Source organism: Poecile atricapillus, chromosome 37 (assembly GCF_030490865.1).
Source record: "Poecile atricapillus isolate bPoeAtr1 chromosome 37, bPoeAtr1.hap1, whole genome shotgun sequence".
In the NCBI taxonomy this organism is placed as follows: domain Eukaryota; kingdom Metazoa; phylum Chordata; class Aves; order Passeriformes; family Paridae; genus Poecile; species Poecile atricapillus.
Window position 1 is genome coordinate 1,719,556 of NC_081285.1, and position 25,301 is coordinate 1,744,856.

Consider the following 25,301-nt stretch of genomic DNA (forward strand, 5'->3'; position numbering starts at 1 on the left):
CGAGCCCTGTGGCCCCTAACTCAAGCAGCGTTTGCCATCCCCAGACCGTGGGCTTCAGTCCCAGCGCTCCCAGTCCCCTCCCAGAGCATCCCGGGGCCCCTGGGGCTGTGCCCATTTCCCACCCCCAGCCCCAGGAGCCGACCCCCGCTCGGAGCATTTTCACTTTCAGTTTCGCCGGGATTTACGGGAAATCAGTGCAGAAAGGAGAAAGGAGGCGCTGGGGGGCGGGAGGAGCCCGCGGGGGTGGATCGGGAGCGGCAGGGTGAGCTATAACCGGGATATAGCGGGGAGGGAGAGTGACCCCCACCGCGGAGCTGCTGCTTCCCAGCCTTGTCCCAGGTAAGCGCCAGCCCCTTGCCCCCACCTTTCCCCCCGGGCTGCTCCTCCTGCTCCCGAAATTAATGTTTCTCAGCCCAAAAGCTCCCTAAATTGCTGGTTTGGAGCACCAAAGCTCCCTAAATGGGGGGTACAGAGCCCAAAATCTATCTAAATCTCTCTTTCTGATCTGAAATTATTCCTGTTATAAATGAAATTAGACAACTAGGTCTATTAACAGCAGTTTAATTATATATGAATACAATTTAGTGAATTAAATGGCAATTTGGTATAAAAAATATGATTTAGTAAAAGAATACATTTTAGTGAATTGAATAGTAATTTGGTATAAAAGGAATACAATTTAGTAAGAGAATACAATTTATGTATGTAATTTGCCAGTAATTAGGTATAATTAAAACATAAGCAAAACTGACTGGGGTACGGAGAGTGCTTCTCACTCTACTTCACATACAAAAAAAAAGCAATTCAAACTAAACTTGTGTACTGTATGCTTATGCATATTCATTAATGCTTCCTGTAAGTTTCCTCCTACTTTCAATTCTTAAATTCTACGTCACTATACACATGCTTCACTTGTTGCTAAGGGGTCTTCAGTCTTCTTTTGGTGGTCTTTGGACAAAGGCTTACACTCATCCTCGTTGTCCTCTGGATAACCTCACAGGTTGTGCATGTGTACTAAGCGTTGTGTGATATAAGTAAGCATGATGTTCCACTAATTAGTCTTACATTCCATAATTTTAGACACCATGCTTAAAGTCATTCCAACTTTGTCTATCTCAAGCTTGATTCTGTCTTGAGACGTTACTTGTCTTTAAACTACATCCTGTATCCTATTTTTAACATGCAACATCTGTAATGGGGTCCATCCCCTTGTAACACTGATTTCCTTAATTGCTTTATAATAATAACTTTCCAAATAGTTACAATTTAGTTAGCATGAATTATCTCCATTTATCACATCCCCAAATCACTCTCCCTGACCCTGAAAGCTCCTGACATGATTTTTTCTCAGCCTGAAACTCCCCAAATCAGGCTTTCTTTGGAGAAACCCATGAGTTCTTAAATCAGTGTTTTAGAGCCCCAATGCTCCCTAAATCAGTGTTTCTGAACTCAAATGCACCCTGAATTTCTATTTCAGGCAGCAAAAGCTCCAGAGATGGGTGTTTCTTAGCCCCAATGCTCCTGAAACTTACATATTCTCAGCTGTGAAGTTCTCTAAAGGACTGGTTTTGAGGCCAAAAGCAGCTTGAAATGGTTTTGCTGAGCCCAAAAGTATCCTAAATTGCTGCTTTTGAGCCCAGAGTCTCTGGAGATTGATTTTTCTGATCCCCAGATCTCATTAAATTGGTGTTTCTGAGCCATGAATCTTCCCAAGTTGCTTTTCCTGACCCCCAAATCTCCCGACATCACTTTTCCTGAGTTCCCTAAACACACATTACTGAGCCCAAGAGCTCCCTAAAATGGAATTTTGAGCTCTAAAGATGCCTAGAGGGGACTTTCTGAGTCCACAAGCTCCCCAAATCAGTGGTTTTGAGTCAAATGCTTCCTGAACTGGTGTTTCTCAATCCCAAAGCTACCTAAATTTGATATGTTTTGGAGTCCAAAATCTCTCTAAATTAGTAATAGGGGACCCCAGAACTCCCTAAATCACTGATTCTGAGCCCAAACGCTCACAAACATGCAGTTTTTAGCCTTAAAGCTGTGCTGGTGGGACTTTCCTAAGAGTATCAGTGTCTGCAACAACAAAACTGACAAAAAAAGTGTGACTCTGCCCAGACAGAAATACCTGCAGCAGAGCAATCTGCAGCTGCAGTCGCCCCTCTGGGCAAGGCCAGAGGAATCACTATTAGCAATATTCAGCAGTGACACCCTGTCCTCACAGGACTCCACGGGCAGTGACCGTCCCCCCAGGCTGGGCACTGCTGAGGTCCCTCAAGTGCTGTGTCCAGTTCTGACAGAGACAATTGAATGGGAAAAGGACACTGCTCCCTGGACCATCCTGGGGCCTTCACTGGGCTTTGTTGAGGCTTGAAGGAGCCCTGATGCCCTCCAGACCCCCCAGGGCTTTCAGTGTCTTGGCCTCACCAAGGCCCAGCTGTGCGGCAGAAGGTCACAACCGGTCAAGAAGGGTTGGAGGGAGCCCACAAGGTTAATGTTTCATAGAATTCCTATTCAAAGTCCATTGTCCCTTCCTGCCCACAGTCTACAGATACTAATCCAGTATCTAATTCATTTCTACATAGAGAAAAAAAACTGTCAATTCAAGGCTTACTTATGTATTTAATGTTTCTTTTTATCTGATAACAAAAACTGTTGCTGTGACTCTTGCTACACATTAAATGGGAGAAAAGTGAAAAGTAAGTAGCATATTGATTAGGCACGGCCTGGATGCCATAATTACATCATGGCCAATTGTTTGTTTCTTTGGTCTTGGCTGATTAGATAAATTTTTAGTCTGGATATATAATGAATAATTATTTCATAGAGTGAGTATAACTTAATAATATTATAAAATATAAAAATTAAAACAATAGCTCACGTTAGCATCCCAGCCAAAGCAGAATAAGATTTCACCACCACTCATAAAATCCTCCTGGATTTAGCACAAATACTGGTATTAATGTTGTACTAGACTCAGTGTATAATTCAAAATATCTAATTTATTTGGCCTCTGTTGGCAGACCAGACAACAGAGTCTCTTGCTCTGCCAGAGATCATCAGAGACATCTCTGACAATGCAAAAGAGAGATTTTCTTCTTCCTTTTTTTTTTGTCCCTTCCCTTCCCTTCCCTTCCCTTCCCTTCCCTTCCCTTCCCTTCCCTTCCCTTCCCTTCCCTTCCCTTCCCTTCCCTTCCCTTCCCTTCCCTTCCCTTCCCTTCCCTTCCCTTCCCTTCCCTTCCCGCACCTTCCCGCACCTTCCCGCACCTTCCCGCACCTTCCCGCACCTTCCCGCACCTTCCCGCACCTTCCCTTCCCGCACCTTCCCGCACCTTCCCGCACCTTCCCGCACCTTCCCGCACCTTCCCGCACCTTCCCGCACCTTCCCTTCCCTCCCCTCCCCTCCCCATCATTTTCTTTTTCCTTCTTCCTTCTCCTCTTTCCCCCTTCCTTTTCTTTTTCCCCTCAAAGCTTCAGCTTTGGCTCAGGATTACAGATCTGGCCCTGCATAAAATAATTTTCCTGTCCAAACCAGTTGTCAGGGCACCTTCTAAATATGAGAGAGAGACAAAGAGAGACAGAGAAAACAAATTGTCTCTGACTGTGAGAAGTGGGGTGTCCTATTCCTGGAAGCACAACCATCTTTCCATGAGTGGTGATCTCAGGTAAATGTCTGTGCTCATCAGTTATCAATAGCAGAGGCATATTCAGGACAGTTCCACATGCACAACATCTATTCATTGTTACCCTTTAAGAAGCCATCACTCTATTGCTCTGCTTTCAGGAGAAAACCCCTCAAATATGGAGTGTTTTATGCCATTTATATGCTTTCCCTCCTTTCAGACCAGAGGAAGGAAGGAGGAAAGGAAAACAGGAAAAGGAGGAGGAAGGAAAATAGGAAAAGGTAGTGGGAGGAAATAGAGCAGGGTTCAGTCCTGGGAAAGGTCCGTGCTATTTGCTGTCTGACTCCTTCAGTTCTGGGACAGCCACTGGCCCTGGGGCTGTGACTTCTCTTGGGTCCCTGCTGACATTTCTCTATTTACAGTAATCATTGGAGCTCTTTTCTTCACCTGGGTCTGTACTCTCCTCGAACACCAGAAAAGCTTTCTTGACATGCAGCAGCTTTTGGCAAAGGGTTCCTTAATTCAGTCCAGGTCCTCCTCCTTCTGTGGAACATGGCCCTGGGCAAAGAAGACAAAAAGTCACAAGGAGCAGACAGCACAGGGAAATTGAGTGCAAGAAAGAGAGGGAGGGAGAGCAGAGCACTGCAGTGAGCTGAGCCCTGAGCAGTCCTTTCCTCACTCCTGAGCAGTCCCTGTTTCTGCCTTCACCTGTCATTGCTGCTGTGATGGATGCAGTCAGAAGGGACAGGCAGAGTTGTTGGAAGGGTCAGCAAGGCTCTTTCTGCAGCAGCTGTGCAGAAGGGGGTGTTAAGGAAACTTCCTGGTCTGACCATTCCTGATGCTCTCTGGCCAGCACACTCCCACCACCAGAGATGTTTGGTGCTGGGACCAGAGCCCCTCCACAGCAGTGGCTCCAGTGCCCCAATGGGCCCTGCTGGACTCCCCCACACTCTCCACTCTCATACTCAGCCCCTGTATCCTCCCTGGTTCAGCCCAGGTTTCCCACAGCAGTCTCAGATGTCTGAGTCCATAAAGCCATTTATTCCCAGCGCAGTTACACAGGAACAGCCTGAGCTGTTCCTCCAGCAAAGGAATCCTTCAGTTTTATTCCCTCACAGTCTGCATGCCTGAGGCCCAAGTCTGGCTCTTCCTCCCAAGCCCTTGGCTCCTGCTGGTTCTCTCAGTGTCCCTTCCCCAGCTGTGCCACCACTCCTGGTGCCCTTTGCTGTGCTTTGTTGGCAGTTCATGGGCTTTTGTCTCGGGCTCCCACCTGGAGCTCAACTTGCAGCTGCCCCCAGCCACCTGCACCAGGTGTGTTCACAGCCAGGAGGAGGGGAGAGTGGGAGTGAGGTTGTTTTGGTTTTGTCATTGTTACTTGGCTTTCTGCTCTATTGGGAATTGCTGAGAAAGGAAAGCAATTGTCTCCAAGTTGAGTCTGGTGTGCCCATGATGGCAGCTGGTGAGGGATGTCCCAGGCTTTATGTGAGCTCATCAGTTGTATTTTTTCCTCCTGTCTAGTTGAGGAGGGGAAGTGAGAGAAGTTTGGTGGGCATCTGGCAGCCAGCCAAGGTCACCACTGTCTTTTCTCCATATATTTCTTCATAGCTAGTCAGGATAACCTCCAGGATTTGAGTCTGAAGGAATGGAAAATGGTCCCTTTCCTCTGAGGAAAATTGTGGCTGGGGTTGAATGCTGGGTTCTGCACTCTGCAAAAGCAGAAGGTCTTAATTTTGACCAAGGAAGATGATGTGTGTGTCTGTGAGAATTCTTAAAGCTCCAGAGCAGACAAGATGGGTTAGGGACCAGCTGGAAGTACAACAGAACATCTTAACAACTGTGTTTTCTTCTCTAGTCCTTGCCTACCACAAAGATTTTTCCCCTCTTTTCCCTTGCATTACAGAGTTAATCTTGAAAAATGGACACAGGTAACAAGAAATGAGGTCATGGCGAATTTTTTTGCTAAGAGTTATATTACTCATTTTTAGACAGTGATGCAAGGGAAAATAGGTAATTTTTAAAGCCTTGAGTAGATCAGAGGTTTGAGTAGTATAAGGGACATACATGTCCCAGAAAAGCTCTTTAATGCATTCTGAAAATCCTTAGGGAAATATCGTAGTGAAGTTTCCGCTTTTTCATTTTTATTTTTCTTTTCATGTGAACCAGTGGCTAGAAGAAATGAGCCGGTCGAGGTGGGTCCCAGGAGGCTTAACTAAGACCATAAGTAAGTGTGGACTTATGAATCCCATTCCTTTTGGCTGTGGGCATCCTCAGGAGCCCTTGGGATGCGATGTGTTATTCCCAAGAGAAGAGAGGCCAGTGGAGGTCTCTCCCCTGAGCATGTTATCTGCAGAACCCCTTCCAGAGCACAGCAGAAGGCCTGGCCTTTGGGGTGGGATCACTTTGATCAGAGGGGTGACCTTATTTGACAAGAGACACATCCTGCTCTAGCAGGGGGTATTGCTGAGCGAGGCTTTGAGGGTCAGGCTGAAATGAATGTGCAAAGGGACAGAACAGGGACCTGGGAGGTCCCTCTCCAGTCCTGCGGTGTGAGGCTGAAGAGCCTCACCCTCTTGTGGTGGCTGTGCTCTGGTGGGACCTGTGTGGTGCCTAGGTTCTGTGGCAGCTGAGGCAGCTTCCTGGCCCAGGAGAGCCTCAGTGGGCCTCAAGGGTCAGAAACCCCTCAGCACTGCTGTGGGGCTCCTGGTCCACAGAAACTCATGGCTCCTGGGCCAGCTGCGGGATGTGTTCTGCCCCTAAACCTGCTCAGTGCAATCCTGGAGTTTCTTAGGGAAAGGCCCTTGTTAAAAATCCTCTTTTTCTTCTTGATTTTATTTTCATATGTACCTGATGTCCAGTAACAACGGTCGTTGGCTATGGGGTTGAGAAACTCGTAGAAATGATAATCGAAGAGTCAAGTAAGTGTTCTGAATGCCATTCCTCTTGTCTGTGGTCATCCTTGGGAACTCTTGGGATGTGATGTGTTATCCCTGAGAGAAGTGAGGCCAGTGGAGGTCTCTTTCCTGAGCACACTGCCTGCAGAACCCCTTAACGAGCAGAAGGCCTGGCCTTTGGGGTAGGATCAGTTTGGTCAGAGAGGTGACCTTCTTTGACCAGAGACACATCCTACTCAAGCAGGAGGTATTGCTGAGCAATTGGTAATGATTTCAAAGGCATAGCACATCCCTTCTGGGATTTCCTTTCCTCTCTCTGAACACTAAAGGAGGAATCTCACCCTGGGCTTAGCTACAGGGATGAATGGCAGAAGCCTTTCTGTGCAGGTGAGTCCTTTGCCCCACTACCTGGAAACTAAACCCTGCCAAGCAGGAAGGAGATACAGAAGTGCATGAGGGCCCAGTGCAGTCAGATCAAACAATCCCACCTGTTTGGAAATTCCCATTTCCAAAGGCCTCCAGCCAGTCCTTTGTTATATTGCCCATCCCCATGCAGATGCCCAGGACCCCAGGCTCCCTGGGTGCAGGGATGTCCCAGCAACTGGCTTTTCCCAGCACAGATCAGGATAGCCTGGAGGAGAGGAAACCAAAAACCAACCTGTAGGAAGACCCAAGAAGAGACCCTTAAGAAGAGACTTTAAAACAGAGGATTTGATCATCCTCAGGCAGGATGGGTGGTCTCTCCTTCAAACAAGCAATGTCAGTTTCCCAGTGACACCAATCTTTTTCTACAGGAAGGAGAAAGGAGAAGAAGACCACAAGAGTCCTGGAATGTAAGATAGATGAAGCCTTCCAGGAGCTCAGGGAAAAAATTGAAACCGTACAGGAATATTTCAAAGAATTTCAGGAGTCCAGACAGAAGGAGCATCAGCTCCTCAGAGCAGAGCTGGAGAAGAACCAAGGTGAGCAAGGCCATTGCCAAGCAGACACTCATCCATCTGAAGGCAGAAGCTGCTCTACAGGCCAACCACTCATGTGAGCTCATCCTGCTCATTTCCTCAGAGGGGACATGGAGGGACAATCCTCCCCTGGGGAACAGCTTCTGTGATCCATGGCACTGAAACACCAACATGCTGAAGTGACCACCTCTGCAGGTGCAGGTGGTCAAAGTCCCTCTTCTGTTCCTCATTTTGCAGAGGGTGTGTGCTGGGAGTTCTCTCATTGCCTGATACTTGCTAAGGTTCCCCCTTGAAGTGATGTTCCCATCTCTCTCCCTTTCCCCACTGCCCTTCTCCTGTTGCCCCACTGCTGGTCCTGTGCTGAGGCACATGTGAGATCAGCCTTGTTTCCCTGTTGATGATGAGCAGGGAGAGGAGCTTCCCTGAGCAGAGCCTGGACGTGTCTGTGAGCGCAGGGCCTGTGCAGAGCAGCTCTGCCTGCAGGAGCTGGTGCTGGGAAGGGGAAGGAGTCAGCTGGGGCAGACTCCAGTGTGGGGCTGGCTGGCCCCAGACCCTGCCCCAGGGCCTGGCTCAGGCCCTGTGTGTGTTGGGAACAGCCTCTTGCCCCCAGGGCAGGGAAAGCTGAGGAATAATCTGCCTTCCCTGACCATGGGTCCTGTTCTTGCTCCAGCTGCAAACAGCAAAACCACAGCAAGGAGCAGCCAAGAAGAGTCCAGGGAAACTCCTGGAATTCCTGCTGGCTCAAGCCATTGTGGGCTTGAAAATAAGCCTGTGGCCACCTTTGCAAAGGTGGAGGCCTGTTTATTGAGCTACAGAAAGCAGAAATGAGAGGTTGAAAAGGGATGAAAATTTGTTCTGAGTTTCTTGGGCCCTCCCTGCTGAAAGTCTGAGGGTAAAGGGAAAACCATTTCCAGATTGTGCCTTCATGTGGCCAAACAGAATTCCTGTGAGGTGAGGATTTCTAATGGGGAATGAGGAAGGGAAAAACCACCCACAGAAGAGCCCCGAGGACAGAGTCTCTGCCAGGGAGGTTAAATCCAGAGCCTTTGGGCATTCTTGTGTCAGATAGATGTGTTGGGAAGGATGAGAATTTAACAGAAAAGTTTTATGGATGTGAATGCTTAGCAGAAGGTTCTCTAGAAACTTATCAAAGCAAGCTTTGATATATTGAAATATGTTTTTAGGGATAGTTGTTGCTGAAACAGCTGAGAGAACAAAGGTTTAGTCAAGTTGGAAAGTTTAGAGCAAAGGTTTAGTCAGTTAGAAGGAAGTTTCATTGCTAAAGTGCAACAGGCTAAGTGGTCTTCAAAGTATGTTGCTACCAAGAAAAATACATAGACAGACAGGAGGATGTTTTTCACCAAAGCAAAAACTGCAAAACAAGTTTCAAAGTTTAATGTGTAATTACTAACTCAGATGATTAGTTAGTCACTAACATAGTATGGTAATTTTAGCAGTTTTGATAGGATATATGTAAATGTAAAGGTATCGTGTGTGATGTTGTTATGTAATAATATGCACAGAAAAAGAAAGAGATACAATGCATTGTAACCAGAACCAAGGAGGCTTCAGGACACATGGCTTGCCTATAGCCAGCAGCTGTAGGCCGACCCACAACCCCCTGCTGTAACCTAAGCTATGGAATAAACAGCATTAGAAAGCAAAGCCATCTGAAGTCCCCATCTCTCCATTGGCTCTTACATAGCTGGTCTCTTGCTCAAGGAAATCAAAGATTAGTGACATCTTTCATTCTTCACAGGAAAGAAGGAGGAGAACTTTGCAAGGGTCCTGTTATCTAGGACAGAGAAAGAAATCCAGGTACTCTCCAAGAGAATTAAAACTCTGCAAAAAGAAGTACAAGAATGGCCAGAGACCACAATGTATGAGCTTGAGCTTCTCAGAGCAGATCTGGAGAAGAACCAAGGTGAGCAAGGCCATTGCCAAGCAGACACTCATCCATCTGAAGGCAGAAGCTGCTCTACAGGCCAACCACTCATGTGAGCTCATCCTGCTCATTTCCTCAGAGGGGACATGGAGGGACAATCCTCCCCTGGGGAACAGCTTCTGTGATCCATGGCACTGAAACACCAACATGCTGAAGTGACCACCTCTGCAGGTGCAGGTGGTCAAAGTCCCTCTTCTGTTCCTCATTTTGCAGAGGGTGTGTGCTGGGAGTTCTCTCATTGCCTGATACTTGCTAAGGTTCCCCCTTGAAGTGATGTTCCCATCTCTCTCCCTTTCCCCACTGCCCTTCTCCTGTTGCCCCACTGCTGGTCCTGTGCTGAGGCACATGTGAGATCAGCCTTGTTTCCCTGTTGATGATGAGCAGGGAGAGGAGCTTCCCTGAGCAGAGCCTGGACGTGTCTGTGAGCGCAGAGACCCTCTGGCAGGGCCATTAAACCACAGCCTTTGGTATCCTTGTACCAGATAGCTTGTCTCCCCCTCAAGGAGGAATAATTTGTGACTCAATGGCATTATTCTTTCTTCACAGGAAAGGAAGAGAAGGAAATTTCAAGGGCCCTGTTATCCAGGTTGATTTGGAAATTCCAGCAGCTCTTCAAAAAAATTGAAACTTTGGAAGAAGATTTAGAGGAATTGCTGAAGACATCACAGCATGAGTTTCAGCTTCTCAGAGCAGACCAGAAGTAACAAGGTGAGCAGGGGCATGGCCAAGCAGGCTTCCATCTCTCTGAAGGCAAAAGCTGCTCTACAGGCCAACCATCCTATGAGCTCATCCTGCTCAGCTCCTCAAAGGGGATGGGACAGTCCTTACCTGGAGTGAACCTGGGTAGAGGCCCAAAGAAGCTGACTTTAGTCATGGGATGTACCACCACAATGTGAGTAAAGTCAGCTTTTCTGAGCCTCTCAGCTTTTGTGATCCTTGGCATGGAAACTTCTCCATGCTGCAGTGTTCTCTGCAGGTTCTCCTGAACTCTGCAAGGCCCCTCTTGGCTCTCTTGTCTTTGAATAGTGTGTGTAGGTATGACCTGACATGTGGTAAAGGTGTCTAAATCCTCCTGCCCACTCACCTTCCTCTTGACAGAGTGTTGTCTGCCACAGCCTGCAGATGCTGTCTGGGGAGATGGAGAGAGATGATCCCTGCTCTCCATCCTGCCCCCCAGCTCTTTGCCAAGCCCTCAGGAATACCCACAGGGCCTGTGCCCTTTCCTCAGCCCTCCTGCAGTCCATCCATCCAAACCAGCTGAAAGAACCTGGTAAGGAATAAGCCCAGTCACCCATCCAGGCTCAGGGCTGACCTTCTGGAAAGGGACTCTGTGGAGAAGGACCTGGGGGTTCTGCTGGACAAAGAGCTGTCCAAGAATCAGCAATGTGTCTTTGTGGCCAAGGCACCCAATGGCTGCCTGGGCTGCCTTAGGAAGGGCTTTGCCAACCTCCAAGGGAGGGGCAGCTGTGGTGGGGCACATCTGGAGCTCTGTGTCCCATGCTGGGTTCCTCAGCACAAGAGAAACCTGGAGCTCTTGGGATGGGCCCAACTGAGGAACTACAAAGCTGATCAGAGGCCTGGAGCATCTCTCTGGTGAGGAGAGGCTGAGGGAGCTGGGCCTGTTTGGTCTGGAGAAGAAAAAGCTAAGAGGGGATCTCATCAATGGACAGAAGTGTTTGAAGGGTGGGTGTCAGGAGGATGGAGCTGGGTTCTTCTTGGTGGTGCTGAGTAATGGGGTGAGAGGCAATGGGCAGAAACAGAAACAAAGGAATTTCCACCTAAACACAAGCAAGACCTTCATTACTGTGAGGGTGACTCAGCAGTGGGACCAGTTCTGAGACAGATTGTGGAGACTCCTTCTTTGGAGAAATTCAAAAGGCAACTAGATATAAATCTGACTAATGGTCTATGGGAGACCCTGTTTGAGTGGGAGTTTGGACTAGAAGACCTCAAGTGGTCCCTTCCAATCTAACCCATTTGGTGGTTTGTGAGGGTAGGAGGAGCTTTTTATTCCTCTCTCCTCTCCCATGACCAGACCTAAGGGAACAGCTGCAGCTGTGCCAGGGTAGGACTGGGTATCAGGAAAAGGTTCTTCCCCCAGAGGCTGCTGAGGCACTGAACAGGCTCCCCAGGGTTTGGTCATGGCCCCAAGGCTGCCAGAGCTCCAGGAGCATTAGGACAACACCCCCAGGCACAGGATGGGATTATTGGGGTGTCCTGGGTAGAGCCAGGAGCTGGAATCAGTGATCCCTACGTGTCCCTTGCAGGTCAGGGTATTCCATGATTCTGTGATTCTTTCCAGAGCCCATGTGCTCTTGAACCTTGGGAGGTGGATGCTTCAGGGAGAGAAGACAATAGGACTGGGAGAGCCCCAGAGGAAGAGCTTAAGGGAATCTTGGGCTTAGGCCCTGGGCAAGGCCTTGTCCCTGTCCTCTGGCTCAGGAGTGCTCAGTCTGTCCTGGTGTGGCTTCTGTCAACTCCAGCTTGCTATGAACAGTGTCTCTTTCCCTGGACAAAGCATCTCAGGACTTTGATCATTCATACTCCACTATGCTTTGGGCTTTGGGCTCTTTGGTAGGGAAAGGAGATCAGAGACTTCTTGGTCTTTTTGAAGTGTAAAGGCCCAGTGTTGTTACTGGTTCAAGGTGTCCCCTCAGGGCAGACAAGGTCACTGTCCCAGTGAGGCTGATCCTTCCTCTCAGGAATGACAGTGGAGCCTGCCAAGTGTCCCCATGGGCAACTGGTGTAGGAAAGTGGCCTTTCTTCCCTGGGAGCTCCTTCTCTGTGAAAGCCCATCTCCTTTTTAGTCCATGGTCTGGCCATTCTCCTGGCCTCTCTTTCCCATGTGAAAATTAAGGAGAGGCTGAACTCATCTCTCAGCAGCTTTTAGTCCTCTCACCTCAGAGAAGTTTGAGCCAGGAGCCCCATGTCTGGAAAACAAAATTATCACACACCCTGATTTGCTGTTTCCTTTTGGAGCCATGAGAACAGAACTAAATAAAAGAACAGAGCGAAGAGCAGGGGAGTGTGAGGGTGGTCTCAGAGCAGATAGTTGGTGGACCCTCTTTTGATCCCCTTCCAGTGTGTATTGGGTGACACATCCTGAGAAGAATCAAACCCTGGAAATTACTGTGGACAATGAACAGATTTTAAGGCACTCTGAAAATATCGCAGTGGGGAAGTTTCAGTTGGGCATCAGGAAACAGTCAAGGAGCTGCTGGGCTGTGGTGGGGAAGGTGTATCCCTACAGCAGATGGGACCAGTGAAGAGCCCTGCAGCTAAAGACACTCCCATTGCATGGCAAACCAGAGGGATCTCCTGCAGGGAAATTCATCTCCCTTGTTCCCTATCCCTTCTACCCTGCCACCAGCATGGCATCTTTCTCCTCAAGAATGCCTGCCTAGATTTCAGGCCTGGTTGGAGTTCCTGCTGGTGAACCCCCAAGTATCCCAGTGCCTCAGGCTTTGCTTCCTTTGCAGGATGGCCCAGGGCTCCTGGGTGTTTCCCAACTTGGAGAAGCAGTGTTTCACTTCAGGAGAACATCATCAGTTTGGGCAGAGGCTTGGGCACACTCAGGTCTGAGCACACTCAGGAAGCCTTGGAAAATCCATTCATTGTCTGCTTTTCTCTTTTTCCCAGAGAGATTTTAGAAATACAGCTCTACAGCTCATCCCTATGCTATTGAGGAAGCACAGGGAAGATGATGGAGGCAAGTCTTGAGTGAAGCTCTGGAAAATACATTCCACCCCTCAGAGAGCTGTTCTGAGAAGAACATGTTCAGGAAAGGGTGATTTGATGACTTTTCATTGCCATGTACTGCCCAAGGCCCTGCCTGTGCTTGTCAGGAGCCCTCACAGCTCTGGGCAGCCAGCTTGCACTGCCTGTGCAGTCCCAGCTCTGACTCCTGTTTTGGCCTCTTGGGCCTCTCAGGAAAAGTATCTGCAGCTCATCTTGCTCCAGATGACTGCAGCAGCTGGTTCTTCTTTCAGTCTGAGCTGAGCCAGAGGCCTTTAGCTGATGCCATTGCACCTTCCTCAAGTCCTGCCAGGGATGAACCCTTTCCTGATAAGTGTGAAAATGTGAGGCAAGAAACGTTCCCTTATCCTTGTGGCAGTGTGTATCACTCTTCCTCTCTAATCTATGTGGAAGAATTATCCTGGACTGGTGCTGTCCTGTTACTGAGGAGTAACTGCTTAAAGCTTGCAAATCACCTTCAGACTTTTCAAGGAGTTGGTCCTGACAGCTGTTGTGGGTTAATCCCCTCCAGCAGCCAAGCCTGCTTAGGGCCTACTTGGGGCCACTCACTGACTCGCCCATCAGCAGGATCAGGGGGAGAATTGAAAGGGTGAAAGCGAGAAGAAAACTCGTGGGTTGAGGTAAAGGCAGTTTAGTAGGGAGAGCAAAAGTCAAGCACACAAGCAAAGTGTGGCAAAGCAAAACACCCATTCCCATGGGCTGGCAGGTGCTCAGCACCTCCCGGAGAGCAGGGCCCCATCCCATGGAATGGTGACTTGGGAAGGCAAACACCATCACTCCAAATGTCCCCCACTTTCCCTACTGAGCATAATGTCATAGTCTGGGACATTTCTTGGGTCAGCTGGGGTCATCTGTCCCAGCTGTGTCCCCTCCCAACCTCCCATGAGCCCCCCAGCCCCAATGTGACTGAGTGAAAAGGAAAAGGCCTTGGCTCCATGTGGCCACTGCTCAGCAATAACAAAAGCATCTCCATTATCATCCCTGTGTTCAGCACAAATCTCAAAGACAGCCCCGTATCAGATACTGGGAAGAAAATTAATCCAGACCAAACCAGCCCACCGGACACAAGCAGTCCTGGAACTGCCTTCTCCAAGGGATAGAGGAGACAGTGAGGAGTGTGCCAACCACAGGGCCTTGCTGTTCTGCTGACTAAAGTGCCTGTACAGGGGGCATCAGAACCAGCTGCCCTTGGCTGCAGCACAACAAGCCTGGCTTTTTCATGAGTAACATTCTGCTTCCCTGAGTCCCCCCAGTATCCACTTGGCCCTCCCAGGTGAGGGCAGGGGATTGGTGATTGAGAAGGAGGGAAAGCTCTGTTGTGTTCCCCTGTGCAGTGGTTCAGTACATGAAGAGGAGATGTGGGTTTGCTGCAAATCTTGCACAGCCTGGAGCTGCAGATCATGCCCATGTGTGTCATAGGTGGAACAGGAGAGTCCAGGGCCGCAGGACCACCCTGTGGGGGTTGCAGTGGGAGAAGAGAGTCAGATTTGGTGCAGCCTGTGCACATCCTTGGGATGAAATGGACACAGTTCAGAGCTTGGTTGCGAGTTACTGCACAGCACAGATGAACAGAGGGCAAAGGCAGGGTGAGAAATGGTGTGCAGTGTTGTAACAATTGCCATCACAACCTGAAAGCACTGTGGGAGCGAGCTTTCACTAGAAATGGCCTTGACTTCTATCCCCTCAGCTCCAGAGAGGTCCCGTCTGATCCTGATCTTATTTGGTGGTTTTGGAGTATGTCCTCACATGTTGCTGTATTGCACCTCCTGTATCTCAGCTTGTTCTATTATTTGATAAGCCCTATTGTAAAAAGCTACCAAAAAAAAAAAAAAAATTCCACACATTTACTGGGAATTTATTGTGTCACAGCTTGTGCCTGTTGCCTTTTGTCCAATCAAGGTCCATCTCCAAGAAGATGTCAAATGGAGAGAGAGATGTAGCAAGGCCACTGAGCCCCAAACTGGTCCCCAAGTCTTACAGACATTGTTACCTTGGCATGTGGTGGAGTCTCCATCCCTGGAGATATTCAAAACCTACCAGATGAGGTTCTGGCCAACCAGCTCCAAATGTCCCTGCTTGAGCAGGGCGCTGGACCAGATGATCTCTGGAAATCCCTTCCAACCTCAATTAATCTCTGTTATTCTGTGCAGGGCATGAGACATCTGAAAAGGTTCAGAATCTATGAAGTCAAGTGGAGCTTTATCTGTACCCAGTTCCTATGTATGTTTAATTTTCACTTCCTCTTGGCTGTTCAATCTTTTGCAGGCATGGTTATAGGAAAGTGCATAAGAAGACGAGTGGTGCAATACAGACACACAGACAACTTCTGCATGGATGAAATATTGATCACTGAGCAAAATGGGAGTCTGGAATAAATTCACAAGTTTTTGGAGAAATAATTATAATGTATTGTCTCTATCACTTTATTTCATACTTCTGGTTGTGGTTGAAGAAATAATGGAGCTGGAATGGAAAGGTCCTCAGAAAAGTCATTAAAGAAGTTGTATGTTGTTTCCTACTTTTTCCATCCAACCTTCATTACATTTTTCCTGAGTTTGACCTCCCACCCTGCCTGCGTTTTCAGGGCTCACTGTGTGGGGAAATGCTCATGCTGCTGGAAGAGTGAGATAATTTTTAGGGCATTCACCTCCTGTGCTTTGGTTTCTAATCCTCCTGTGTCATGGCAGATACATCGACTGTGTGGTACCAACAAAAGATGGAAACAGCAGCCAAAAGCCACCTAAAGCAGAGCAGCTGCAAGACCCAGCAAGTTCTACACCAAATCTCAGGGAAGAGCCCTGGGAATTTTGGACATTGAATATTCTAACATTTCATGTGTATAAAGAATCTGGGATGCACTGCAGTATAGGAATAATTTCATCTGGAGAATGAAGTGTTCAGTTGCAGTTATGATTTTTATGTCACATGTTTACTACATTCACATTACCCATCTTCTTTTCTGCTTCTGTTTTTAATAAATTTATATCAACACAAGTTTATATTTAGCATGTTCCTTTTGAGGCTGAAATCTGAACTAGGAATGTCTTGCCCCAGGGTAACTCTGGAAACTTACACATATGTTTTGTGTCTGGTTCTTAAAGCAAGATTTCTGACTATAAGAAATAAGATAATACACTGAAAAGAGAGAGAGAGAGAGAGAGGCTGCTGTTCCTTCTTCCAGTGAGTCTATGTCTTGCCATCAGTTCCATCTAACCATAGCAGGAGCAAGGAATATATTTCAGAATAACTATGTGACCTAAAGGAAGGGCTTTAATAGAAGCACTCCTCTCATGCAGGTGCAGAACATCTTTAGGAACATTTAGTTCTAGTCCTGTTACCTGGACAATCCTGACTGTTCCGGTGTTTCTTTTGCATAAAACAAGGAAGAAATAAGCCAAGAAGGAAGAAGTGTCTTCAGGCTTAAAGGGCAGAAGAAGTGTCAGCTGATCCTTGTTGAACATTGTGCTGGTTTGCTTGTTCCCAGGGGCAAGGAATGAACAGGGGTCTCATGACAATAGAACTTGGTGAGCCCAAATCAGGTGTCCATGTCTGCATCACCATTGAGGGTGAGCGGTACATTCAGGTGCTCTGTTTTTCCTCAGGTCTGAGAGGTTCAGCAGCAGCGTTTTGGAAGGAAAAAACAGGTCCAACCTGTTGCTCTAAAGAGGAGAAACAGGGAATGAGCATTGCCCAGCTGCAGGCACTCCTAGTCTCTGGTTCAGAATTGGAAATTCAATTCCACTGTGGGTTTTTCACACCAGCAGAGCTCTACCACTTCATTCAGGAATTTGGAGGCTACTGCTGTTCTTTCAAAATGTATTATTGATGAAATCCTACAGGACAGAGGAGGAACACTGAGCTTCCAAAGCTGTTTTTCACTGAGAAAGTCCATGGGCAAGGGTCAGTGGGCTTCATGGCCAGGCATGGCCACAGCTGTGATGGAGCTTGAGACCAAAGCACGCATAACTCAGCTCAGTCAGGGACACAAGGTGTTGCAAAGATAAAAAATGTAAATGGAATGTAAATTGAGCTCCTGAAGCTAAAATGGAGTTTCAGGGTATCTGGATGGAGTCAAGGTACCAGTTGCTCTGTGAGGATGACTAAAGACAGATGGCCAATAGCACAGTCTCCTGGGCACAAAAGCTGAGAGCAGCAAGGGAGGGAAGATTGTTCTCACTCATTTTTGTAATCACATGAAAAAAAGAGTATTATCCAAAAGTTGATAATACCTAAACACTGTTCCTTGCAATCTTCTCAACCAGAGCTTGGCCTCCTGGGCATAGTGAACAACAATGGTTTTGTTTGTGCCCTGCTCTGGTCATTTGAACCCAGAGACTCAGAAATCAGTGTCACACTAGAAGCAGCCCAACAAGGTACTGGGGAAGCCTCTCCAAGGAGCTACAGAACTTGAGATTAATGATGATAAGGTCAAGTGCCTGTGGATAAGGATCAGGGGGAAAGCCAACAAGGCTGACATCTATTGCACCAGGCTGGAGCTTATCTGGCTCTATCACTTCGGCCTGTGACAGGGGTGGGTCACACCCCAGGAGCAGGATGACCTGAGATGTGACTAGAGCACTTGCTCTATGGCTTTTTAGCTGTCAGTCTGCACTCTGAGGAGACAAGGATAAGAGGGAGGTCTTTTGCATGGGATAATAGAGGATTTATTGCTCTGGGCAATCTTGGGGGCAAAAGACAGAAAATGCGAGCATGCAACAGCTGAAATAGGGAGGCGGTTCAAAGGGAGGGTATAAAACATCAGCTAATCAGAGATGTCCTGGGGAGGATAAAAGGCAGGGTTCACAAAATCATCATCCAATGAGGGAGGTAGTGGGGGAAAGTTGGATCACATGGACTAATCAAGTGTCGAAGTTTAGGGGATTTCTGAAGTGGAATTCCAAGGATGCGGTGGGCCTAAGACAGATTGACAGAAGACTCAGGGTAGATTGACAACATGGGGTGGGAGGGTCTCATTTGGACCAAACCATCAACTTAGGTAATAACAGAACATACCATTAACAAGAAACACACTGCAACAGACATCCTGGTGGGGGTCTGTTTTAGACCACCCAGCCAGGATGAATAGGTGAATTAGTCTATAAGCAGCTGGAGAATGTTTTGTGATTGACAGTTCTTGTTCTTGTTCCTGTAGCAGACTTTAACTTGCCAGATGTCTGCTGGGAACTCAACATGGTGGAGAAGAGGCAGTCCAGGAGGTTCTTGGAGTGTTTGGAGGGTGGCTTCTTGTTACAGCTGATGAGTGAACTGAGCAGGGTTGGTGCCCTGCCAGACCTGCTGTTTGCAAACAAAGAAGGTCTGGTTGGGGATGTGAAGGTCGGAGACTGTCTGGAGCACAGAATCCATGAAATAATCGAGTTTTCAAAATTCTGTGAAAAAAGGTGGGGCAGCAACAAAACTTCTACACTGGAGTTACAGAGAGCAGACTTTGGCCTGTTCAGGGTGCAGATTTGAGGAGTACTGAATCAGGTACTGATTTTTTTAAGGGAAACAGCCCTTAAAAACTAAAGGGTCCAGGAAGGATGGACACACTTCAAGAAACAAATCTTGAAGTTGCATGAGTAGCCTGTCCCTGCATGCCAAAAGATGAGCCAGCAAGGAACACAGCTGGCCTGGATGGGCAAGGAGCTTTTGAAGGAACTCGGGGAGGGGTGGGGGGGAAAGAGGGTGCATCACACTTCGATGGAGGGCCAAGCAACTCAGGAAATGTATAAGGATAGTCATTGTCCTGGGGTGACTGTGGTGTCAAACTGTATCCCCATTCATCCACCTAGCCCAGAAATAGGTTTTGTATCCTTAAAACTTCATCTAAGAGTAAAAGTGAGTGGAGAATAAGCACTGAGTCTGTTATCAGAGACTGTACTTGCTCCCCCTGCATCCCGGGATGGGGTTTTGACTACAGCACAGTCAGACAACAAGAGAGAGATCGCCTTGGCTTTCCAACTAGCAGAAGCAGAGAGGTCTTCCTGGACTGTTTTCTTTCCCTTTTCCTTGGAACAGATCGAACCTGCTCTGGACTGGGGACTCGGGGGAGCACCGGTGTCGCCCTGAAAACTCAGCTTCTGAGCTTGCTGACATGGTTTTCTAAGGACTTTCCTAGGACAGTAACTGTAAACATAGATATGTGTACATTCTTTCTGTTACACGTCTTGTGATGGGCATCTCTCATGGCCAGTGCAGTGAGAAAGTGTTATCCTGACCATCCAATCCCCAGCCGTGGTCAGGAGCCTATAAATCCTGGGAGGAAAAATAAACACTCTCTTTCTTTCACCACACCTCGACCTGTGTCCATGTGATCTATTCATCTTCAGCAGTAACACACCGGGATCTTGCACCTGTGGACTACTGGGAGCCCAGCCTGGGCAGCGGCATTTTCCAGTGCCAGAGGGACTGATAACAGAGCGAACATCCACAGCTAAGAGACCCTCTGAATTTGTCATCTCTTCAGAGCTGCGAGAGGTTTTGTAATTTGATCTCATTCGTTCTTGTGCTGAGTAGTGCTTTGCCAGTTAAATAAATAGGTTTCTTCCACTTCTCTTAGAGAAATCCCTTCCCGAACCAGTTGTAGTGTGGGAGAAAGGGGACACGTGGGTTAGCTTCCCGGCAGAGGGGGGCCCCATTGGAGGTTTTCTCCCAAATTTGCCCTAGACCAGGACAGTCATGCAGAAAGGAAATTAGAGTGATGAAAGCTCAAATAGAACTTAACCTGGCCACTTCTTTTAAGGAAAATAACAATGCTTTTTAAAATACATTAATAGCAAAAGGAGCGAGGACACCCTCCATTCCTTATTGGACACAGAGGAAAAGGCTGAGGTACTTAATATCTTCTTTGCCCAAGACAAGTGTTCTCCTGAGCTGGTAGATGGCACAGTGAGCAGAACAGACCTGCTGTAATCCAGGAGGAAGCAGCTGGGGACCTGCTGAGCCACTCAGATACTCACAGGTGTCTCTGGGACCAGATGGGATCCATGCTAGCGCCATGAGGAAACTAGTGCATGGGCTCCCCAAGCTGCTGTCCTTCATTTACCATCAGTCTTGGCTCACCGGGGAAGCCCCAGAGGACTGGAGGTACCAGAGTGACCCCATCCCCAAGAAGGGCTGGAAGGAGGATCTGGGCAACTCCAGGCCTGTCAGTTTGACCTTGGTGCTCAGCAAGGTCATGGAACAGATCACCTTGAGTGCCATCACAGGGCACCTCCAGGATGGCCGAGGGATCAGACCCAGCCAGCGTGGATTTCAGTATCTGCACTGATGATCTGGATGAGGGGATTTGTTGCACTGAGAATCAGACTGTTTTCATAATTTTTAGCCACTTACCCAGGAAAGTAACTATAAACATAGATGTTTATACATTCCATTAAAGATATGCCTTTTGATAGACATCTCTCACAGCTAGTGTGGTTGGGAATGTGGAAACCTGACAATCCAATCCCTGGTCATTGTTGAAAACCTATAAATACTGAAAGAACAGAACAAACTTCCTTCTTCCCTCATCACACTTCGAGCTGTGTCTGTGTGAATCATTTCATGTCCAACAGCAACAGGAATTGAGTTCAACATCAGCAAATTTGCAGGTGACACCAAGCTGGGTGTGAGTGTTGATGTGCTGCAGGGCAGGAGGGCTCTGCAGAGGGACCTGGAATGGCTGGATCCAGGGCCCAAACCCAACAAGGTGATGTTTAACAAGACCAAGTGCTGTGTCCTGCACTTTGGCCACAAGCCCTGCAGCACTACAGGCTGGGGACAGGCTGGCTGGACAGCAGCCAGGCAGAAAGGGACCTGGGGCACTGATGGACAGCAGGCTGGGCATGAGCCAGCAGTGTGCCCAGCTGGCCAAGGAGGCAAATGGCACCTGGCCTGGATCAGGAATGTTGTGGCCAGCAGGACCAGAGCAGGGATTCTTCCCCTGTGCTTGGCACTGGTGAGGCCACACCTCAAGTGCTGTGTCCAGTCCTGGGCCCCCAATTTAGGTAGGATATGGAGGAGCTGGAGCATGTCCAGAGAAGGGCAACAAGGTTGGTGAAGGGTCTGGAGCACAAGTCCTGAGAGTTCCTCCCTGAGAAGCTGAGGGAGCTGGGGATGTTTATCCTGGAGAAGAGGAGGCTCAGGGAAGACAAGGTGGTGTCAGGGCACAGGCTGGACCTGATGATCTCCAAGGTCTTTTACAGCCTTGCTGATTCTGTGATTCTCTGAAACCACGCTTGGAGCAGTTTCAGGATGAGCCCTGGGCATCCTTCTCAGAAGGTGCAGCAGCCCAGGTCCCTCAGCTTCTCCACACAGGCCCCAAAGCCCATCCTGTCAGTCCTGCAGAGCCTCTCCAGCCCCTCCTCATTTCCCAGAACAGGAAGCCCCACACCCAGACACAGCAGCCCAGATGTGCCCCCCTGGCCTGTGCTGCCTCTGGCAAGGGAGCAGCACAAGGAACAACAGGACACTGCAGACAATTCCTGAAGCACTTGTAGGATGATCCTGCTCCCCAAGGGACATTCCCGTGGTGCCAGCTCAGGAACTGAAATGGGGAGTGGGGCCAGAGAGGAAAGGGCAAACAGATGGGCTGTTTGCAGGGCAGGGGACAGGGGTGTGCAAGAGGAAGAAATCGAGCAGGAAAGAGGAAAGCAAGCAAATGTGGAGCAAAGGAAATGCTCAGGGCTGTCTGGAGGTGGCTGCCAGGCAGCCCTGGATCTGAGCAACAACATCTGCAGTGGGACAGGAAACTCACAGCTCATGGGAACAAACTTTCTGGCTGACTTTGCAGAGCCCCAGCCATGCTGCTTGCCCCCAGCCTGCCCACAGCCACCCTGGGGCTGCTCACAGGGGTTTTCTGTGCTGAGCTTTGGCCTGGGTGTGTTCTTGAGAGAGCCTGGACAAGGAGCCTGGAGCCCCCAGGCCCTGCCCTGAGGCGTCAGCGCTGCCCCAGCAGTGCCCATGGCCTGTCCCTGCTGCAGCCCCGGCACTGCCACCCCCAGGGCTGTGCCCGGCCCCGAGAGCACTCAGGCCCTGCAGCAACACCAGGGCCAGGAGGGCAGCGGGGCAGAGACACGGGAGCAGCACTGGCAACACCAAGTGCTGCTGCTCCTGGGCACAGCTGCTGTGCCAGCACTGATCTGCCCCAGCTGTGTACACAGACACTGCTGCTGCAGCTCCAGAGAAGGGAACAAAAGGGGGATCTCTGGAGAAAACTTTGCTGGGAGATCCTTTAGTTCATTTAAAGCCACCAAGAGTGCAGCTTTTCATTGACACAGTCTGGGGCCACAGCAAAGTTGAAGAGAAATAAAATGAGAATGGGCAGAAAGACCTTTCTGTAGGAAAACATTTTAACAAAGCAAGGGCATGATATTTTAGTCAAAGCCTGTCTGCACAACCCAGCTCTCAATCCAGGCGACAATTCTAAGGACAGTTGTTGCTCTGAAAACTCAGTTTTTCGATCTTGTTGACATAGTTTCTAAAAACTTTCCCAGGACAGTGACTGTAGACATAGATGTGTATCCATTCTTTCTGATACACGTCTTTTGATAGACATCTCTCACAGACAGTGCAGTTGAGAAAGTGTTAACCTATCCAATCCCTGGCCATGGTCAGAAACTTATAAATACTGAGAGAAAAAATAGCCACCTTTCTTTCACCACACCTCAAAGTGTGTCTGTGTGACTCATTTCGTGTCCAACAGCAACAGACAGTGTCCTTGAAGCTCTCCTGGAACAGTGAGAATAAAGAAAAACAATGGCATTATGTACTGGGGAAAGAATGTAAAACAAAATGTATTAACCAGTAGTAGCTTGCTAAGCTCGCAGACCCTGTCGGACCCTATAAAAGTGTGCTAAAGATAGAAATAAACAACACTCACTATACTTCTATGAAGACTCGGTGAATAGTCTGAGTGGTTTTCCAATGGGTCCCCATTAAAAATCCGTCCCGATCCAAACCCCCCAAACCTCCAGTACATCCCGCCCCCAGAGGTTAGCAATAGCTGTGGTAACATAAACCTGAACTATTGCAGATTGTCCCTCTGAGTTCATGATCTGCACCAGCTGCTGGCTGATGAAGCATGTGGCCGTTCCACCCAACCCTGCGACAGGAGACTCCACAGGATCCAGAGGCCACTGCGGGGGCCACACAGAGGAGGCCAGGATGGTGACATCGGCACCTGTGTCGATCAGGCCTTGCAGGTGGATTTCTGGTGGGGTAGCAGCAGGGAGGCACAGGGTACACCACATCTCAGGCCTTTCATCAGTCAGGGTTGCAGTCCAGTACACCTGAGGTGGTCCAGTCGATCCAAAGTAACCGTCTCCTTGTCACCAGCTCACAGACCTAGAAACTGAGGACTTGAAAGGCACAAATTGAGCAATGCATGTTTTCTCAGGAACAGTGAGGGGAGGGGTGGGCGTGGAAACCACAGCAGAAATTTGTCCTGAATAATCAGCATCAATAAGTCCCAGATGCACAATGATACCCTGGAGGGCGGCACTCGACCACCCCATCAGGAGAGCACTTTTACTCTCCCCCAGGGGTCCATAGGCATCCAAAGGAACTCTGTGCACTTTGCAAGAATTCAGGACTACTGTTGCTGCTGTGCATATATCAAGTCCAGCTAAGCCAGAGGTGTTAGCCACAAGCTGGCTGAGCAAGTCCACATCAGCTTCAGGACCTGGGGAAATGCTTATGTCTGAGCGTGTTTCCCCTTCGAGCTCAGCTTTGTATTTCCCTGATCTGGCAGAGGCTGGCCTTTAGTCTCAAATTTCACTGTACAAGGCTCTGCAAAGTGACTGCGCACACAGAAACAAGGGAGCTTTCCCTTTCTGCTTCTGTTTCCCCTGCTTCTTGGTGGCTTGTGCTGTTTCCTGCTTCTGCTGCTTACCTTTTTGTCCCTTGGAGGACCCTGGTAAGGCAGTAGCCAAGGCAGCCACCTTGCAATCTGGGGTGCCCGTGTTTGCACAAGCCTGAGCCATCTGTGCCACAGATGGGTCACCTGGGAGGGCCTGTATTATCCTCTTACAGTCATCATTGGCATTGCTTCTTGCCAACTCTGTGAGCAGTAGATGTCTCAGTTCTGGTTCATCTACTTGCTTCTCTAAGGAGGCAGAGAGTATCTCAATGAACTGCATGTATGGCTCCTTAGGTCCCTGGACAATAGTAGCAAACTTTTGCTTTGGAGCAGACAGCTCTATTGTTTTCATCAGAGCTGCAAAACCAGTCCTCTGGCACTGCTCCAACATCAGCAGGTGGAATGTGACCTGAGAATAAGGGTTAGAAAAATTTCCAATCCCTGTCAAAAGGTCAGGCCCAACCCTAAATCTAGAGTCCTCTTGAGGCAATTGACTATTTTGCCCAGCCACTTTTATGGGTATCTGACTCCAATTGTCCTCAAAAATCTCAAATTGAATAGGCTGAAACAACACCTGAGCAACATACCTAATATCATATAGTACCAGTGGCTCAGAATTAAGAACGTGAATCATGTGCATTACCTCCTGAGATCCTAGTCCATGCTGTGCAACCTTGTCTCTGATACCCATCACTGTTTTTGTGGTCAGGGCTCAGTGTCTGTTAGGCAGGCCTGTTCTAGGATTTCCTTTTATTACAGGAAAAGCCTGAAGACTCCCCTGTGAGGTCACAGCATCTCTGTGATCCTGCCCCTTAGATGTCACAGGAGCAGAGACAGTCCCCTGGCTGGAGCTTGTCTCTCCTGCACTATATTGTCTATTCCTGGCAGAATCTGAAAAATCAAAGAAACTGTGTCCAATGCCTCTAAATCTTTCCATTAGGTCCCAGTCCCCCACCTCCATCACCTCTTCCTTTACTTCGTCCCCAGATTTCCTCAGATCCCCAGGCCATACGGTAACCTGGCAAGGCAGAAGAGTCCAGTGTGTACTCGAGTGAGGGCTGTCTCTGTGTCCTGCACTCCGAGCAGACACTCGCCCTGCCGAACCAGAGTCACCACAATCCCTTATGGTAAACAAAGGAGACCGGTTTTCCCCTGCCCCAGCAGCTGCAGCAGCCAGGGGGGCGATTCCTGCCGGCTCCGAGGCTCAGCCGACAGGCAGGACTGTCCTGCCGAGGAAAAGGGGCCTGAGGGCCGCCTCTGCTCCCTCCTGGCACCGTTCCCACCGCCGGG

At 48.8% G+C, this 25,301-nt stretch overlaps 2 protein-coding genes across 4 annotated transcripts; one reads left to right on the top strand and one right to left on the bottom strand.

Moving 5' to 3' along the window:
• Positions 1-191: 191 nt before the first annotated feature.
• LOC131591072 (trichohyalin-like) lies at positions 192-16,165 on the top strand. Of its 3 annotated transcripts, none has more exons than XM_058861512.1 (7): positions 192-339; positions 5,784-5,841; positions 6,476-6,535; positions 7,306-7,473; positions 9,230-9,394; positions 9,962-10,123; positions 10,514-10,651. In XM_058861512.1, exons 2-6 carry the CDS (start codon positions 5,796-5,798, stop codon positions 10,117-10,119), a joined length of 597 nt encoding a protein of 198 aa, XP_058717495.1. In that variant the 5' UTR covers positions 192-339; positions 5,784-5,795; the 3' UTR covers positions 10,120-10,123; positions 10,514-10,651. The 3 variants fall into 3 exon arrangements, with proteins under 3 accessions (XP_058717495.1, XP_058717492.1, XP_058717493.1); XM_058861509.1 differs by lacking the exon at positions 10,514-10,651 and adding an exon at positions 15,437-16,165 and having other exon boundaries at positions 193-339; XM_058861510.1 differs by lacking the exons at positions 192-339; positions 10,514-10,651 and adding exons at positions 3,537-3,662; positions 15,437-16,165.
• Positions 10,792-24,962, bottom strand: LOC131591071 (uncharacterized). Its single transcript, XM_058861508.1, has 4 exons — positions 23,685-24,962; positions 23,173-23,511; positions 22,802-22,882; positions 10,792-14,624 (listed from the first exon to the last, which is right to left on the bottom strand). The coding sequence occupies exons 2-4, from the start codon at positions 23,401-23,403 to the stop codon at positions 14,019-14,021; spliced, it is 918 nt and encodes a 305-aa protein (XP_058717491.1). The 5' UTR covers positions 23,404-23,511; positions 23,685-24,962; the 3' UTR covers positions 10,792-14,018.
• Between the last annotated feature and the right edge of the window lie 339 nt (positions 24,963-25,301).